The sequence below is a fragment of the Argiope bruennichi genome, chromosome 11, assembly GCF_947563725.1.
Source record: "Argiope bruennichi chromosome 11, qqArgBrue1.1, whole genome shotgun sequence".
Classification (NCBI taxonomy): domain Eukaryota; kingdom Metazoa; phylum Arthropoda; class Arachnida; order Araneae; family Araneidae; genus Argiope; species Argiope bruennichi.
Genome location: NC_079161.1, coordinates 13,626,137 through 13,642,769, shown reverse-complemented (window position 1 = coordinate 13,642,769; position 16,633 = coordinate 13,626,137). Strand labels below are relative to the sequence as shown.

General features: G+C 29.2%; 1 protein-coding gene across 1 annotated transcript in view; it reads right to left on the bottom strand.

Annotated features, from left to right (window-relative positions):
• LOC129957325 (potassium channel subfamily T member 2-like) overlaps positions 1 to 16,633 on the bottom strand; it is a gene marked incomplete at its 5' end in the record, with an annotated part of 365,616 nt that overhangs the window by 248,350 nt on the left and 100,633 nt on the right. Inside the window, one exon of the mRNA XM_056069596.1 lies at positions 12,071 to 12,150. Coding sequence (XP_055925571.1) covers positions 12,071 to 12,150 — 80 coding nt within the window. The remainder of the gene's footprint in view (positions 1 to 12,070; positions 12,151 to 16,633) is intronic.

Below are 16,633 nucleotides of genomic sequence, written 5' to 3'. Positions count from 1 at the left end.
TTTTTAAACTTGTATTGGACGACACTTGATGTTAATACAGTTTTTTTCAAATGCTAATTAATTAAATTTGTCCAGTCATTTATATTTAATCGCCAAAGTCGCCAAATGATCGCCATGTCGCCAAGTTTGTCGCCGAGCTCTGAGATTACTGACGCGATACTCGATTAAATATTACTTAATCACATAAAATGTTTATTTTTACACCAGCTTTTACTGTTTAATTTCAGCTTACAGCGCTATCTTTGATCCTTGTGGTAAAATATAAATTATTTCTCTTTTTATAAATCGTTTTCATGAGGTCAATAATAGTATGTAAATGAATTGAAGTCGTATTCGGTCATTTTTTTTTTCAGAATTCAACTTTAAACCTCTAAGTTTTAATGATGGTCTCCCTCTACATTAAGAAGGAAAAGTTTAAAAATAATAAAAATGCAAAAAGCAAGTTTCGAGTTATCGAATATTAACAGGTGCAAGCTCAACAAGCGACGGTGGACTCTTATAGGCACTGTTGCGAATTAATCAATTAGGATTATGAAATTAGATTATGAAATATAAGTTCGTCAAATTTCTTTAAAACGGTTCTAAAACAAAAGCCATTGTTTTTGAAAAGATTAAGATATAATTTTTTTTTTAAAATTACAAAATATTCCAGGCGATTTAATTTTCAAATTTTTTCTATTATTATTTTTTTCTTATTACCCATTACCGTATTACCCATTACCATTACCGTATGATTATTACCAGTAAAATCATTTGGGACAACACTATGTATAATTTTGTAATTCCAATTAAATGCTAATTTTTAGAAATATTTTTATGAACACTTACTGAATTTTTATAGAGTTTTTATGTTTTACTGAACTAAAAACGACTCGACTCTAAAATGACTCGAAATATAAAACGCATACTCTATCTTATTTAAATATTTAACCGAAATCTTATCCATTTTATTTCATTTCTTCAAAATTTAAAACAACTGAAACATTTCAAAGATATTTAAATAATCACAACATCATTTCGAGAAAAGCCATTAAGATGCACTTTTTTCCCTCTTAACCCTTCAAATATTTATTTTATTGAAAAATACATTTCATAACACTACTTTAGTTGAATATAAACATTATTTGGTGATGAAATGATAAAAATAAAATTTTATTTCGTCCATTTTTGCTTATTTCAAAGTCCATAGTCCCTTAAAAGGCAATCGTCCAAACTATGGATTTCAAAACTAGTCTTTAAAGTCAGTAAATGTAGTAATATTATATCAGGAATATCAAGGGATTCTCAAGGAGGCTTGTCTTGTTCAATAAACTTAAGTTTGCACATAATCAAAATATAATTTTGCTTTTTTTTCTATGCCATTTTAATTAAGTATGTTATGTTTAAACAAATAGCTCCCAATATAAATTTTTGATTATGAAATTGGTTACTTCTGAAAGAAATCCTGTGAAATAATTATTCTCTTAGTTGCGATATTAGGAATAGAAAAATTTTAAAAAATGATGTGTATTAAAATAGGCATCATTATGACAATCAAATATTTGCATTTTACTTTTTGGAATCTATTTTCTTAAATGCTTATATAATAAAGATAACTTATGATTTATGAACCCTTTAAAGGTCCATTTTTTTCTAGTCATATTATGTTTAAATATTTTTAGGTTTGAAATAAGAACAAGAAAAAGGATTCATTTAGCTTATTAGATAAATTTAATGTGATTAATTAATTTGGTTCATCAATAATTAAGCAACAAATCAAGACACATCATTTTGTCTGAGATAAAGAACTGAAGCATCTAAGTTTCTGTTTTTCTAATAAAATTTGTCAGAACTGTTGCCAACCTACATCATTTCATACAAAGATTGATAAATTTGGTGTGAAGCATACATCCCATGGCTCTAGAAAGGGTTAAAATGAAATTCAATTTAATTGACAAGGAAATATTTTTAAATTTTTATACTTTTCTTTCTATAGATATGTACGAAATATTTTTTTAATTTTTTTCTCAATGTACAAGAAACAAATAACAACATTAGCTCATTGTATTTCAATTATGATTGCAATATTGTAGTGTGTTACATTCTTTCTCCAGAAATCTAATGTATTTTTTAATCCTATAGTCTATTTCAAGAATTCTTTAGTCACAAAGCAATGAAAAGGTTCCGACCGCAGGGTTAAAGAAATCAATTATGTTGGTCGTTTTCGTTTTATTTATATATTTTTATCTTTCTTAGACGGAGACAAATCTTCTCTTCGAAGAAAGTGAGTCTTAATTCTTTCTTCTGTCTTACTTCTCCCCTGAGAATTCTTAACTTTTCGAATGGATTAAAAGAAAGTTTTCAGAGAAAAAAAATACAGTTTGACATTCTTTTCGTTCCTATTGCGGTTACGTATAAGAAAATGGTAAATTGAGTTCAAAACGTACAAAGGAAGTTTCGAAAAAATATTTTTTGTAAAAATCTGTCGGTCGTATTTTGTTAAAAAAAGAGTACAAAATAAGAAGTCGCATTTTTTTTTTTTTTTTCATTTCACAAAAGCAGAAAAAATAGAAAGAAAAATAATGCACTAAATTTAAAATGAGTAGAAAAAAAATTCCAAAAATAAAAAAAGAAGATTTTTAAAATAATTCTAAAAGTTTTAAGACGAAATGTGATCAAAATTTTATTTTTTCAGCTACTGTATACATGCCATGAATTATTTTTAATCTCATAATTCATACTGAAACAATAGGAACTAAGTCATTGAATAAGATCACAAAATTGTTCCATGCGCTTCAAAAGTATTTGGAAAACGTTGAGCAAACTATTTATTATCTACGGTATTCGAAATTAAATGTATTCCCCTTTAAAAAGTTATTAAGATGTATGTACACACCTGAAACTTCGAAAATCGTTCAAAATATCGAATATATTTTTTATTGTTTAATAATTTCTCTGATCCTTTAGCTTTCAAACGATACTAAGATGTTGTCAATATTCGAAATATTTCTCGAGTTATAATTTTTTTTTCTTGAGGCACTTTCATTAAAAACTCTAGTTACGGTTTTTTTTAAACTCATATTATGAAGAATGATATTTTACCATTATGTTGCTTCATTCAAACAATCATAACTCAACAAGAAATGAACCAAATACAATTATTTATATATCAAAATAATCTGTATGAAATAGCGAATGTTTTGTGCCTCCATCAAAGTTATATTTATAGAAATAAATTTTTAATAGCTATTTAAATGTTAAAATGACAAAAAATCTCGCTTTTTCTATTTATCGTTGATGAAAAAATTGTTAAAAAAACTATATAATTTTATAACTTGATTGAGGCAGACAACATGAAGACTAATAGTAGGCATCATTTCCAACTAGAATTGTGTGTCTGTACAAATTGGAATTTAAGATATGTTTCAAAAAATATGCTAATTAGCTCATTAAATATTAATAATTAGTGTAATATGATTTTTTTGACTGAAATGAGTTTAAACATATATAAATGACCTATTGTGAAAAAACTGTATTTTTAAAGTTAAAATTTAAAAAAAAAATCTTCTAGTGTGTACGTACACCTTAAATAGACTTGACATCAATGTGACGGTCTCATTTTGCGATCTATCTTTCGCAGATTTGTACATAATAGTTTAAAATGGTTCTGGATGCAATCTAAATTTGTGCTAAAAACTTTAAAAAATATTTTTTAATTTTAAATATCATATGGAGTTTATAGTAAAAAAAATAACGCTTTTACGGTATAACTGCAATTTTCTTCAATTACGCAAATGACTCAAGGGCGGGCATTTTGTGCACTTCTAAAGATTATATATAAAATTTCATTTGTTAAAGTCCTTATAGTTTTTAATTACATCATTCATATACTTGCAAAGTTAGGGACCGACAGACGGTAAGTTTTTTGACGCATTGAAACCAACTTTCAAAAACATTTACAATTTTAATACGATAAATCAATATATATTTGATTTCATTGATGTCACTAGGTGTATCTTTGAATTTTCACAAGGTTAGAGGTGGACGAACATGCACACTTCCCAATAGCGGACTCTGTATAAAAAGTGGCAGAAATTTGAAAATCTGGCGTAAGGGCAACATGGTAAATTTCATTCTCGTTTTTATTTTCTCGTATAAATATAGAGATAATATTGCAATCGTCTATAAGTCTGTCTGTAATATAGAAATCTCAAAAATGCTTTCAGCTAGATGTGTGAAATTTGGAATATAGTTTTAATACTAAATTTGTATATTTATATCAAATCTTAATCTGTTCAAGAAGTTGTCTTTCGGCTGTTCGAATAGAAGTTAACACAATAACTACAAAACGAGGAGAGCTAGATAGATAAAATTAGGTACATAGATTTAAGATCTACATTGTAGACACCTATTAAGTTTTGAACTAAATCGAGTGAGGGATTCAATGCTTGTAAGTCTGTTATTTCATGAACATGTAAACGTGAAATCTCATGAACACAATGATTTAAATATGTGAAATTTGATATACGATTTTGTGTCTTCAAGTGTAGTTCTAGTCATATTTTGGTTTCAATAGGTTGGTAAAAACATTTAAAAAAACTCAATTTCGATTATCAGATAATATTATATTCGTGCCAGGGATTCATTGCCAGAAACTCAGCGAGATTCACACAAATATTCAGAACAAATGTTAAATACACACCAGTGGTTGACATTTCGTAATTATGAAAGGTACTTCCTAGAATAAGACCTTTATTAAAGAGATGCGAGAAAAATTTGGGGCAACCACACATCAAATTGGGCTGGCTAAGTCAAACAGCATTCACACTCAGACAGAAAAAAAAATGAAGATCTGGAAGAATTTTTTTTTTGGGGGGGGGGAGGAGGGTGTTGCCAATGTCCTCAGAGATATCTTAAAACAAGCAGATTCATCAAAATTTAAAAAAAGAATCATTTAATAAATGCAATTCTTAATGTACTTCGTACATGATAAAATACAGTTGCGTAACCAGATTGAAAGAAATAATTAATATAGTTTTAATGAAATTATGTAAATTACTTTTTATTATTATTCCTTTAAATTATCTACTTACTGAATTTTTTTTTAATTGTTAAGGTTTCTGCTTTCATTTAATTTTAACTTTTATGGTTAAACAAAGACAGAATTATTGAGAGTTGTGTCATAAAAGAATATACAATTAACGCAACGAAATTCCAAACTCATCTGCATTTTGCAGTTATGATAAAAAGAGCACTTAGAGAAGTAATCTGATATTTATAAAAGGCAATTAAAAGTACTTTCTTTAAACAAAACTTCCAGCTGCAATAAAATCAACGCTATTAGGTTGCTTTTACAGAATGCCATCTGCTTAATAATTCACTTGGGTCATTCAGCCATAGAAACGAGGTTCGGTGTCTTTTTTCCGGAGCCGTGAGTGAACCCGTGCAGGGTCTTTATGTGACTTTGTGTGATTCAAGCCATAAAAAGAGCCGTTTCTCTTGGAAGTAAATGTTCTTCTGCAATTCTTACTTCCGATTCAGCTGTGAGGAGAGAAGAAATTGAGTTCTAGTGGAAGTTTTTTTCGTATCATTACTGGGTTTTTTTTATTTACAATTCGGAAACATTTCCTAAATTGGAGTGCTTCTGGTGAATCTCGGAGCTTCATAAAACGAAACCCCCGCTCTTACCTAGTATTGTTAAGAAAATATTACGATGAAATAAGTTGAACATGTTGGATGACCGAAAATGACCCTTTATTCCACAAGAAAGCATGAAACACTAACAAAAAAATTTAATAGTGGCTTATAGAAAGAAAAACACACGTATTTATCTCACACCGCAAGTAGATAAAAAAACCGCTCTAGCGTTTAGAGGGCTCGCTTTGCGATCACCATTCCAAAGAAAGAATTGATGCTCGTGTGAATTCACTGCTTCCATAATAAATCATGAAATTTTGTAGTAGGTTCTGCAGTTCTCGATTCCTTATAGAGATATCACTAACAATCTTGAATTTTCCGATATTTCATTTTTCTCGTCTAAATTGCTAGATTTTTCATGTTGCGTGCTTCTACTAAATGTTTCCAAAAGAAAAGAACACGAAAATAGATTTCGCTTGAGAAAATAAATTGCTTGCTGACGCACTTTTTAATTCCTTTTAGTTTAGAATTCATCAAAAATTCTTAAGATTCCATTAATAGTAGTAATACAGCAGAAACCATTAAAACGGAGCTATATGATGTTACAAACAAATCCCAATGTTGACGCTTGGTAGTTAGTAGTATCATGTACCTGATCTTTATCTCACGAGCTTCCATTGTCAAGAATCGAACATTCATACTAAAAGATGTTCTGATAACGACGAGTCTTTTATATTTTTAAAAGATTATTTAGGCAAAGATATCTCGAATGTTCACAGAAGCCATTGTTTTGCACAATGCGAGTTATTCTGCCATCAAACAGTTAAAGAATCCTCTTTTAAATTTTCAAATTGAAACAAGAAAATACCACCACTGCAGTATGAGTAACTGAAACTTATTAATCCGTCATCAACTGGCACACTATTAAGTTTCACAGTTTAATTCTCGTATTTTCGAATATTTGCATAAATTTGTCTACATGGAGTGAGTCATTTTGCCATTAACCATGTCGAAAAATCTTCTTTTAAAGTGACAAATTGAAACAAGAAAATGCAACTACTGCGGCAAAAACAATTGCAACTTATTGTTCCCCCATCAACTGGCCCTTTAATAATACTAAACTTTATACAAAGTTTAATTGGATCAAACATTAAGGCATCATGCAGCAGAAACACTTGTCTATCAAGTAATGGATCCTTTGACTGAAATGTTGGATTAAATAATTGAATCAAGGTTATTTGCAATGTGTGGGGCTGATTTTAGAAAGACTTACTATTTCAATAAAATATGAGAGAAAATTAATCCTGAATCTGAAGAAAAAATTTAACCATCTCATTAGTGTGTTAAACAAATTATTTTTTTTTTTAAATTAAAATTCTCTAATGTGCAGATCACTAAGCTTATTGGTAAACTACGAGCCTACAAGGTATCATCCGCTAACTGGAAAATCATCCGTAATGTATAAGTTTTCCACATTTCAGCTATGTTTCTATGTCAAGTACAGTTGTAAACACTATGAAAAGGCACTTTCCCTGCTTGTTTTGAAGTATATGTCCCAGTAAATAAATAATTGTATATTGCTTTCTCTATGGAATGTGGATTTAATTCTATATATCTGATTTTGGTTTCTTCTTTTAAAATCAAATTCACGGAAATGGCGATTCAGTTCATTAGTAAAGGCTTCAAATAAACCAGGGAAATTCTATGTAAGTCCAAACACTGTCCAAAGCACGATAAGATCATGAACTAGCAGTATTCATTGCTAGTTCATGATCCTTAGATCATTTATTGGTATAAGTGGAAACATTGTATTACAGTGCGCTTCGAAATTTTACTTTAGAAAAAAAACATATTGCATTCAATAGCATCTAATGCAATTTATAATATATTCCTATTCTGTTCAAAAGAAACATATTCGGAAAACACCATATCCAATTCAACAACATCTAATGTAATTTATAATATATACCTATTCTGTTCGAAAGAAACGTATTCGGTAAACACTACGTCCGATTCAACAAACGTCTAATGCAATTTATAATATATTTATATTCTATTATTCGAAAGAAACATATTCGGAAAACACCATATCCAATTCAACAACATCTAATGTAATTTATAATATATTCCTATTCTGTTCGAAAGAAACATATTCGGGAAACACTACATCCGATTCAACAAACGTCTAATGCAATTTACAATATATTCCTATTCTGTTCAAAAGAAACATATTCGGAAAACACTACATCCGATTCAACAACGTCTAATGCAATTTATAATATATTCCTGTTCTGTTCGAAAGAAACGTATTCGGAAAACACTACATCCGATTCAACAAACGTCTAATGCAATTTACAATATATTCCTATTCTGTTCAAAAGAAACATATTCGGAAAACACTACATCCGATTCAACAACGTCTAATGCAATTTATAATATATTCCTGTTCTGTTCGAAAGAAACGTATTCGGAAAACACTACATCCGATTCAACAACATCTAATGTAATTTATAATATATTCCTATTCTGTTCAAAAGAAACATATTCGGAAAACACTACATCCGATTCAACAACGTCTAATGCAATTTATAATATATTCCTGTTCTGTTCGAAAGAAACGTATTCGGAAAACACTACATCCGATTCAACAACATCTAATGTAATTTATAATATATTCCTATTCTGTTCGAAAGAAACATTCGGAAAACACTACGTCCGATTCAACAAACGTCTAATGCAATTTATAATATATTCCTATTCTATTCGAAAGAAACATATTCGGAAAACACCATATCCAATTCAACAACATCTAATGTAATTTATAATATATTCCTATTCTGCTCGAAAGAAACATATTCGGGAAACACTACATCCGATTCAACAAACGTCTAATGCAATTTATAATATATTCCTATTCTGTTCAAAAGAAACGTATTCGGAAAACACTACATCCGATTCAACAACGTCTAATGCAATTTATAATATATTCCTATTCTGTTCGAAAGAAACGTATTCGGAAAATACTACATCCGATTCAACAACGTCTAATGCAATTTATAATATATTCCTGTTCTGTTCGAAAGAAACGTATTCGGAAAACACTACATCCGATTCAACAACGTCTAATGCAATTTATAATATATTTCTATTCTGTTCGAAAGAAACGTATTCGGAAAACACTACATCCGATTCAACAACATCTAATGCAATTTATAATATATTCCTATTCTGTTCGAAAGAAACGTATTCGGAAAACACTACATCCGATTCAACAGCGTCTAATGTAATTTATAATATATTCCTATTCTGTTCGAAAGAAACATATTCGGAAAACACTACATCCGATTCAACAACGTCTAATGTAATTTATAATATATTCCTATTCTTTTCGAAAGAAACATATTCGGAAAACACTACATTTGATTCAACAGCGTCTAATGTAATTTATAATATATTCCTATTCTTTTCGAAAGAAACATATTCGGAAAACACTACATTTGATTCAACAGCGTCTAATGTAATTTATAATATATTCATATTCTGTTCAAAAGAAACATATTCGGAAAACACTACATCCGATTCAACAACGTCTAATGCAATTTATAATATATTCCTATTCTGTTCGAAAGAAACGTATTCGGAAAACACTACATCCGATAGAACAACGTCTAATGCAATTTACAATATATTCCTATTCTGTTCAAAAGAAACATATTCGGAAAACACTACATCCGATTCAACAACGTCTAATGCAATTTATAATATATTCCTATTCTGTTCAAAAGAAACATGTTCGGAAAACACTACATCCGATTCAACAACGTCTAATGCAATTTATAATATATTCCTATTCTGTTCAAAAGAAACGTATTCGGGAAACACTACATCCGATAGAACAATGTCTAATGTAATTTATAATATATTCCTATTCTGTTCAAAAGAAACATATTCGGAAAACACTACATCCGATTCAACAACGTCTAATGCAATTTATAATATATTCCTGTTCTGTTCGAAAGAAACGTATTCGGAAAACACTACATCCGATTCAACAACGTCTAATGCAATTTATATCCCTGTTCCGTTCGATAGAAACATATTCGGAAAACACCATACCCAATTAAATAATGGCTATTCTTATTCGGAAAATACAATATTGAATTAGTAATAGTTCATGCATTTTATAAGAAACATATTTCCAGTATTTAATAGAATTTTTGACCTCATTGTAATATTTTAATTTAAAAGAATGATAAAATTCTGTATAAATGTTCCAATAAAATATCATGAAAAATAAATTATATAATTTTTAGTCAAGACCTATATTGTCTACAAAGTTAACAGCATTTTTTAAAAAAAATTTCGATATAAAATGGAGACATGTAATCTTTTTCTAACGAATAGTAAAGAAACTTGGTCTCCGAGCAACAACAATATACTTTAAGAAAATATTTTTCTCCATTGTACTTTTTCTTCCATAAAGAAATAGATAAAAATACTATTTCTTTATACTTTGAAGCCCGCGCGTTCCGAAATTATTTAGAAATTAAAAAAAAAAGATCTATAGCTAGGTAAGCAATTATTTTTCCTTAAGGTATTTTCCCATCGTTATATTAGAAGCAGCCAGCTGCAAGTAATAAAAATAAATTTCCTTTCACAAACTTCAGATTTGTTGACGAAGTGTATAAGTTTATTTATATTAGAGTTGTTTATATTGCAGATGAAAAAAAAGATTGTTTATGAAGAAATTAATATCGAAATCGTTTGGTATTCTTGTTTAGAATCAGATGCGGATTGTAAAACTATGAAAATATTTGGCATTTTATTACGTCGAATCTTTTAAAATTTTGATCAAACAATAACACAATAATGAAACAATGATAAACAATATTAATGATTTCCTTAATTTGTCTTTTAGGAAGATTCATTCCTTAATGAAACTGAATGTTAAGCATTGTGCCCTCAATGTTAATAACAGTATTAGTTAAAGGTTATGTCAAATTAAATGTTAATAACCTTGCTACTTGCACCACTTTTTCATATATTTAAGATCAATTTTAAATAATTTAAATTGTTTATTGGCAGATACAGTAACGCTTAGTTCTAATTAATTCAAAATTGTACTCTGTATTTTTTTAAAGAGAGGAAATATTGTAATCAAAGGAAAAATATAGAGAAAGTATTTTAATCATCAAAAAATTCGAACTAGATATTTCGACGATTCGCCACAATTTAGACTTTTTCGAGTTCGAAAAACACATTTTAAAAATACAAATATAACTTAAAATCGCTTTAAACTAGACAGCTGAAATTTGGTATATGATCTTTACACCAAATTTGTAGATTTTTATCACGTTTTGAGCAAAATCTCTTCAGTGGAAGTGTGTCCGTCTGGCTGTTTGAATAAATGTTAACTCGATAACTACTAAACGAAGATAGCTAGATATATAAAATTTGGTATATAGATTTTAACATCTATAGTGTATAGATATATATCAAATTGTGAGTCAAATCCAACAACTTGGTGGACCTCTGTTGATGTGTCCTTTCAGTAGCAGCTAAACGCGATAACTGATAAACGCAGTGAATTAAATATATGAAATTTGGTGTGGGATTTTACGACCACAAATATAATTTGGTGTGGGATTTTGGCTTCAATCGATTGAAGAAAAAACTTGTTTAAATCACAAATTCATCTTTATTTAAGAGTATACGAGAAATGTTTTGGAATACCACTGTTTGGTTCTAAATTCTAATTGCATAGTTTCATACAGCTGGTTAAGAATATGCAGGTGGAATAACTAAACAATTAACGACATAATTCTTTTTGAACATAAATTTTTAAGTAACTTTCCCAAGAGAAAGTAATTGAAAAAATAGATAAGGAATCTTAGTCAAGATTTTTCTTCTTTTAATTCTGAGATAAAGCAACAGATAAGCAATCATTGTGGGCTTGAAAGCATCATTTCTAGACTGTTTTTATTTCGCTTATAATCGAAGAAATATAACAATAAATGAGCAAAATAATTTTTCGTATCATGTAAGTCATATCAGTGACTCTCCGACCCGCCACGAAGGCACGCGGATTTAAACCATAAGGCTGAATGACCAGACCGCCGCAACAGTAACACTGGCGGGAACTGTGGTTGAGTCCTAAGGGCCATCACCGGCCACGGTATAACCCTTCCCGAAGGAAGTACGTCCCGTCATCGATGGAGAGGAGTCAGATTTCCCACCTGTTTATGTGCCCACCAGGCTGGCGAGATCCACCCACCATACCGGAAGCGTCTCATCTTCATTTCGAGATGCCCCCCACCCTGAGGGTTTTTGCATCATGTAAGATAAATTGAATTTAGATTCGTCTTAATTATGTCAAGATAAAAAAAAAATATACGACTTATTGATAAAACAAAATTCTAATCAGTCATGCAATGGAATGGAAAAAGACACTTACTTGATCTTTGGTTTTTAATGAAGAATAACTGTAAGCGCTCTTTTAATGTGTTTTCATTCACATAGAACTCGACTCGAACCCTGAAAAACAAAAAGCACAAGTATGATTTATTCGTTCGAAATTGAAATTTTATATCGTCATACTTTTTATTATTTTCAGAAACTATGATGTAAAATGATTCCTAAATTTAAAAATATATTAAAGTAATGAGTAAATAATAGAGACAAAACTGAATATTTTGAAACTGAAATGAATGAACTGACAAAATTGCAAATTTTACCAATTCATTTGTTTTATAGGAAAGAATATTTATTTATGCATAAAATATGAAAATATATTACAAAGTAGTATTTTGCGAACCGCGAAACGAAAAAAAAAATCATATATTCAATTTATGTTACATTATTATGGACTTCAGCATCCATTTCACATCTATCTATACGTTGCTTTACGATGTAATGTTGCATCTTTTTTTTATTTAAGAATATAATTAGAATTTATATAAATTGATGCATTTTTTTAATGTAAAACATGTGAAGACATGAAACGATACCTCTGATGATCTCGGATGCTGCAAAATATCTTGTGGTTTGCCGATTTTAGAGAATTCTTGAATTCGAAGTTCTAAGTCTCCGGACATTAAAAAAAATGGGTATTGACTTGGTATTGAAGTTAATTATGCATGTGACGAACAATTACATTGATCAGCAAAATAATTATTAATAATATTTCGTGACAGAAAGTAATAAATTTAGAATTTTGCGTAGGGAATTGGCAAAATCGGTCCAGAATCAAACGGGCGAAGTAAAGTAAAAATTAGGCTTTAAACATGGATAAGGCGATGGGGTCTTTTGACGTTCGTCGGAAGCTTGGGGCCCCATGGTTCAATTTCTTTGATAGCGATGTTGTCATTTTAATTTATCAAAAAATCTTGTTCATAATTTATTACGGAAATCTTTCAATGTAAGAAAGCTGAGATCTTTACGAATGTCATTATTTCTAACAAACCATGGAATGTTATTAATTTTCCAAATCTCCACATTTTGGATCCAATATTTCTCTATCTTTCTATTTTAATTTATTAATGATCCAGATGGCGCTTTTCGTGCTTAGGAACATAATGAAAAATACAAAATATAAATTTTGAGTTCTTTCCTTTCTACCAGTTGAGTTCAAAATATGATTACATCTATAATTTCAATTACCAGATTATATAACTTTTCTATATATATAAGTATTTATTTTCTCGTAAAGTATAGAAATTAAAAGTATTAAAAAGTACGATAACTGTAAAACAGATGAAACAAAACGCGTATCTTTATAAAATACTTTTTTATATTTATAAAAATTATTATTTTGCATAATTTCATATAAATAAAATTTATATAATTTCTATTTAAAATTTTTACATAAATTTATTTTTATTATATAAAATTTTACATAAAATTATGAACAAAATCCAATCAAAGAAAGAATCCAATCATCCAAAATCCAATCATCAGAATGAATCAGTTTTCTTTGAACACATGAAAGAGAATGCGGTTACTACAAAATGTAATCATTTAGACAACATTTGATGCACAATTTCAATTTATAAAAGTATATATTCTGCTTACAAAAATTTAATTTCTGAACCAAATCCGTAAGAAAGTGACTATATATTGGTATTTATGCATGCAAAAAAGATAAGTGAAAAATGTGCTCCTCAGACGAATGAAAAATGCGAAAGAATAACGACCAAAATAAATGTTGTATAAGATCTAACTGAAAATATAGTTACGCATCTAATTTAGGTTTCAAGAAGTAGGAAAAAGGTGTTTAAAATACAAATTCGGGTTTCTAAGAGGCACAAAGAACTCACATGGGTCTCTGAAAATAAAAATCAAATCCCTGGTGGGTTATAGTTTTGTATATGATAATTCTTGATTTTATAAGATTTGACATTTCTGTGCGGTGAGTAAGAGTGGATTGTATCTTTAAGACTGAGAATTCGAGAAAGTTTCGGAAATCTCACCAGTTCTACTCTTTTATTTATAGTTTTCATATAAGAGAAAAATACAGACTGACTTATTTAGGTTCAGCATGACACACACTTATAATTCTAATGATACAACTTTGTACCAAATTTCATCCATCTTGTTCTTTGTATTTCTATCTTGCTACTCACAGAATGCGCTAGAGAAGCAATTTTTTTTTGTTGAGGGATGTTGTTCAAAATTTGAAAGAAATCTACAAATTTGTTTAAAAAAATTGCATCCTTCAGGTTTATTGCATTTTTTAGTTACAGTGTTCCCAACAAGATAGGCATAGTTCTAAAAACGCGTTTTTGAGAATCGTCTACCCATAGAGGTCGAAGGTTTCTGCAAACTGCAATATCTCATTTTATACGAGAAATAAAAGTCCATCGATGCATAAAATTTTCTATATCAATCCTTCAATTTTAATTTTTTGCAAAAGAGAAATTTTCAAAAAATTCAATTTTATCTCTTATGACGTCAACCAAACGATTCATTTTACGATGCTAATAAACGAAATCTTATCTCCCCATAAAGAGAAACAGACACATTACCGTCATACATGTATGCCCTCTTATGCAAAATGGGATTTTGAGCATACTTATCCTCTTTGGAGGGCATTTGTATTTTAAGCAGAAACCTTTCGAAGATAGAAAATTTAAATTTCAAATAATTTTATCGGATCTTAATCTTATCGAGACTATGAAAACAGACATTATCTCGACATTACTATACATCGGGAAGCTATAAACGTCACTCTACTGAAATAGGATTGTTCGAAATTGATGCAATAGAGATGTCACGTTTATAATGAAAGGAGATAATATCTGGATTTCGTGGAGTTGTTCGAATCTTCTCAAAAATGCGAAAACTATGCTTATCAGAAAATATATCCTACAATGTTCTGCTAAAATTCCCAAAGGTGCCTTCTTTGGCTATGAATATGAATGGGAGTTTACTATACTTCCACCAAAAATTTGGTCTGGCTCTGAATATGGAGTGGTTTGCTTAAAATGTATCCCGATGAATTATGTAACTGAGTTTGGTAATCTTTGATGTTATGAAAGATATAGAATTTCGGTGCAAATTTTAAATATTCAATGCATGCATCTTTGCTTATAATAAAGATTAATGAGTGTTTGCGTTTGCGCGCGTGTGTGTTTTAGCCCTCTAAATGACAGGCTTTTGATCTGGAGCACCAAACTTGGCACATACGTACTTTAGAGGCTGCGAATATGTATTTCAGAGCTTTTTACTGAAATTTTGATTAATTACAAAAAAAACAAAAATTGGGTTTCTTTTTCATGATAACTTTCAAAATTATTGCAATATAAAAATGATTTTTACAGTGTCTTAAAATTCAAAAAAATTATCTTTTCAGTTGTGCTATTATTTTCATTATTTTTTAATAATTTAATCTCATTTTAGAACAACATATTTCATTGTTAAAGTGAAAGTCAAAACGTTCAAATTGTTGCTTCAAATATTTTGTCCTGTTTTTTACCCCTCCCTTTTATCAAGATATGGAAATTCGGGATATTTTTCCATGCTGAGTAAGTTTCATTATAAGGCCTGTTTTTATTAAATTTTTGATTTTTAAATGCAGTAATGATATTAAATGTGAAGATATTTATTTTTTGATATTTAAATGCCTCATGCAGAAATTCAAATTCAAAGTCAGCATTAAGCACTGATGTAAAAAATTTGAAGTGTCTGCAGTTTAAACTAGTACTGCTTTCTTTCTCAGATATAACTAGATGTATAAAGGTAAGAATGTAAAGCTGAATGAACAGAACTGTGTTTGGCTTTTGAAAAAAATGTAATTCATATGTCTATCAAAATTTTAAATTTAAAAATAATCTGCTGCTGAAAAAAAAAAATGAAATTTTTAGCAGCCATTCATCTCGGCGATCCAACTGGTCTCCAAAGACTGCTAGTATCACATAAAGTGAAAAAATATTCACTTTTTATTTTTCTTATATGAGTAATTAGCCTACAAAGGGAAATTTTGTAATCGGCAAAAAATCGACTCGAGATTTAGATGAAACACCCACGATTCAGAACATCTGAATCCGAATTTTTTTTAAAAAAAAATATTTGTTTGGAAATATTAGAGTTAAAAAATGCTTTGAGCTAAATAGATGAAATTTAGTGATGGTACATAACAATGACTCTCGCATTGTATGCATTGAATTATTAAATAGTTAATTTTAAATCTGAATTGAAGTGAAAGTATTAAGTAATTTAAAATGCAAAAATCCCTGAAAAGTGCTTCAGTGTCTCAAATGCCCTTACAGTATTATAGGAATTGTTCCAAATAGGATGCGTCACCTTATTAAGAAGATAAACAAATTCGTATGTCAAAAGGTTAAAGTGTAATTCTCTATCATGTTTCAAAATGAATAAAAATCGTCTGTGCAAATGCTAGCTATGATCATAGGAACAATTAATTAATTAATTAATTAATTTCAGCACTAAAATCTATGATGCAAAAAAAAAACCAGTTGCATACAACTAAGTGCGCATCAAAGTTGTAGATTTGCATCAA